This window comes from Penaeus vannamei, chromosome 38 (genome assembly GCF_042767895.1).
Source record: "Penaeus vannamei isolate JL-2024 chromosome 38, ASM4276789v1, whole genome shotgun sequence".
Classification (NCBI taxonomy): Eukaryota; Metazoa; Arthropoda; class Malacostraca; order Decapoda; family Penaeidae; genus Penaeus; species Penaeus vannamei.
In genome coordinates this window covers 1,618,737-1,621,522 of record NC_091586.1, presented here as the reverse complement: position 1 = coordinate 1,621,522, position 2,786 = coordinate 1,618,737, and the positions used below count along the sequence as shown (strand labels likewise).

The window sequence follows — 2,786 nt, the reverse complement described above, 5'->3', positions numbered from 1 at the left end:
CAAAAATGAATATACATTAATAATAATATAGAAAGGTACAAAAATTAACAAAAAGTCCAACTTATGGCATCCGCCATGTACCAAAGAAAAGGGTGGTAGACAGTACAGTTAACACAACAAGCAGAATTAACAGAAGATATCACTGATAATAAATAATAATAGTAATAATAAAATACATAATCCAACAAAAGAAAATTAAAGTACAAATCAAAAGTAGATTAGTCAACACTGAAAGGCATAACGTAAATAAAGAAAATGAGTACCCCTCTACTGTCAGATGATCGCAGTTTACATATGATTTACCGTAAACACGGCGATCCCTTTCCGCAGAAAAGACCGAGGCGATGGAGCACCAAATGCCCCGAGAAACGCGAAAGGAAGAAGGCCGGATCGGCCAGCCCGAGACCAGGTGTTTTCGGGACGCCTCTCGAACCGGCCCTGTCACGAGGGTCCTCTTCAGTAAACAAAATATTACAGAACATTACATGAGCAATAATTCATGTTCTTAATAACAAAAAATAATAATACCAAATGATACCGTCAAAAAAGAAAATAAACGAAAACTGTCATATCTCAACAGCCAAGAGTTCGGTGTAATGAACCACGGCTGGCGAACCGCACTTGATCCGTTCAAAGGATTCGACCAAAACATCGAACCCTGAACCCGCTAATTCGCACAAGCAGCCGTGCGAGAATGTAACAAAAATGAAATAAAAAGAAGAAAAGATACTTTCCTTCACAATCAACTATAAAAATAGGTAAAAACTCACCCATGACTACCAACAGTTATAATAACAGATATAATTACAATCAACATGAAACACAATATCTCACCCATGACTAGTCCTAAGGCAGCAGATTTTATTTGTCCTCTGCCGGCTGTTAGTGCGACTGTTGTGCACTATGTCTTTTCTGTGACGGCTGCCACAAACTGTGGTACAGACTTGGCCTGAAAGAAAACATCTATGTCACTGTATTTACTGACTTCCTCGGGAAAAGATCAAGAAAAAGAAAGAGATATATGAAAATACCCTAAATTCATAACAGCTGAACTATAGTAAAGAATGGTTTACTATACAAAATATGAGATTTTACATGAAATATCTGTGATATTAAAAATAAATAAAATACTATAATATTTGCAATCGATAGACTAAAAAAAATCAAATTTAATATTTGAGGCTCTGTCTTAGATTATCTTAACATAAAGCAAAATATGTTATGATATGAAATTGTATTTTAAAGCAAGAGGTTTGCCAGTTTTGTGCAAAGATGAATTCATATTAATTTGCTTTTAAATAATAAATAACTAAAATAATTTTCTATGCTCCTACACTCAGCTGCGAGCCTTGGATAGCAACAACTATTAGCCCCATATTCATCAAATCCTTTGGTTTGTCAGGTGTTGTTATCTATTCATGTACATCTTTATTTAAAAAGTAAATGTATAAATCATCTTTCTAGGTAATAAAATCACAGAGTTAGCCAGTATTTAGGTGTTTAAAAATAGAGTAAAGTCAAATACACTATAATTATTTCTTTAAAAAATGAAGCAAGCATTTTTCCTCTCGGCACAATGCATCAACAGCTGTACCTGGCCTAACGACTTGCAAAGCTCAATGAGGAGCCCCGCCCGAGGACTCTCCTTAAGGGACTCCTTGAGGTTCTTCAATTCCTGGACGTGGGGCGACTGTGGTGTCGAGGATGTCACAGCATGAACAGACTGCAAGTCCCTCATATGCAACAAAATAGGTAAAATGCACAGCAGGTCATCCACAACGGCACACATGCGGCACGATGATAAAGACAGGATAAAACTATTGGTAAAGAAAATATAATTGAAAAGGTTTTGCTGAACTATATCTGAATACTGGCAACTGGGGAAGCTCTGCTTTCTCATGATTGGAAAAGGAGAAAAATATGTAAGGATGGAGATTTTGTGGAAAATTGCAGTATTACTTGTCACAGACAGGGACATGTGAAGAAACTGCTCCTCGAAGGCCATTAACCCTTTATATTTGAGAAAAATGTATAAGGCCAACAAAGTTAAGAACTGTACATACACATATCCCTTCAGCATCTTAATGTTCACCGAATCTTGGCACAATGTGCTGAGAGGCTTCTGTGCTGTAGCGTGTGTACATCCATATTTATAACATACAGCTGCCTTAAAAATGTCATGCTCAGCTGATGGGTGGTGAAGACCCCCACTCCCTCGTCTCCATGGTCTGACACAGAATGCTTGGGGTAAGGGTGTCTGGAAAGGGCCATTATTTTTTATTGCTCTCCCTGTGTACCAGAGGTTGAAAGGATCAACCAGGTTATTGTTGCTCTAATTAAAATGTGTGCATATTTATGTAATGTACCATATAAAAAATATGAAAAAACAGCAAGCTCATATACATTTTCTCATCTACCATGAGTTAAAAAAAGAAATGGCTCACCTGCAGGACACACATCCTAAAAGTGTTACCAAAGATATTGTCCGTCTCCTTGTAGTAGCAGTAGTGGATCTCTGTCATGGACAAACATTTCAAAGGAGTTTTCCTCGTTGACCTCAGCCTGGCCTGATTTTTGGCACGCCTTCAACTGCTTCATCTTCTAACTGTGGCCAAAGAAGGCTAGTTCCTTCTTGTAGCACCATAGCACGGAGGCCTGTTCCATGCTGCTCCTGGACAGCATTGATGCAAGTAGACAACCTGGGTAAAATATTCCTTGTATGGTATTTGTTTGTTATGGAAAGTTACATTAACTGTCTGTAGTGTCAGGACTTAATAGGAGGGAAA

At 37.8% G+C, this 2,786-nt stretch overlaps 1 protein-coding gene across 1 annotated transcript; it reads right to left on the bottom strand.

The window, feature by feature from the left end:
• Positions 1-839: 839 nt before the first annotated feature.
• On the bottom strand, positions 840-2,522 carry LOC138859751 (uncharacterized). Its single transcript, XM_070115807.1, has 3 exons — positions 2,445-2,522; positions 1,595-2,332; positions 840-949 (listed from the first exon to the last, which is right to left on the bottom strand). Exons 1-3 carry the CDS (start codon positions 2,520-2,522, stop codon positions 902-904), a joined length of 864 nt encoding a protein of 287 aa, XP_069971908.1. The 3' UTR covers positions 840-901.
• Positions 2,523-2,786: the final 264 nt, after the last annotated feature.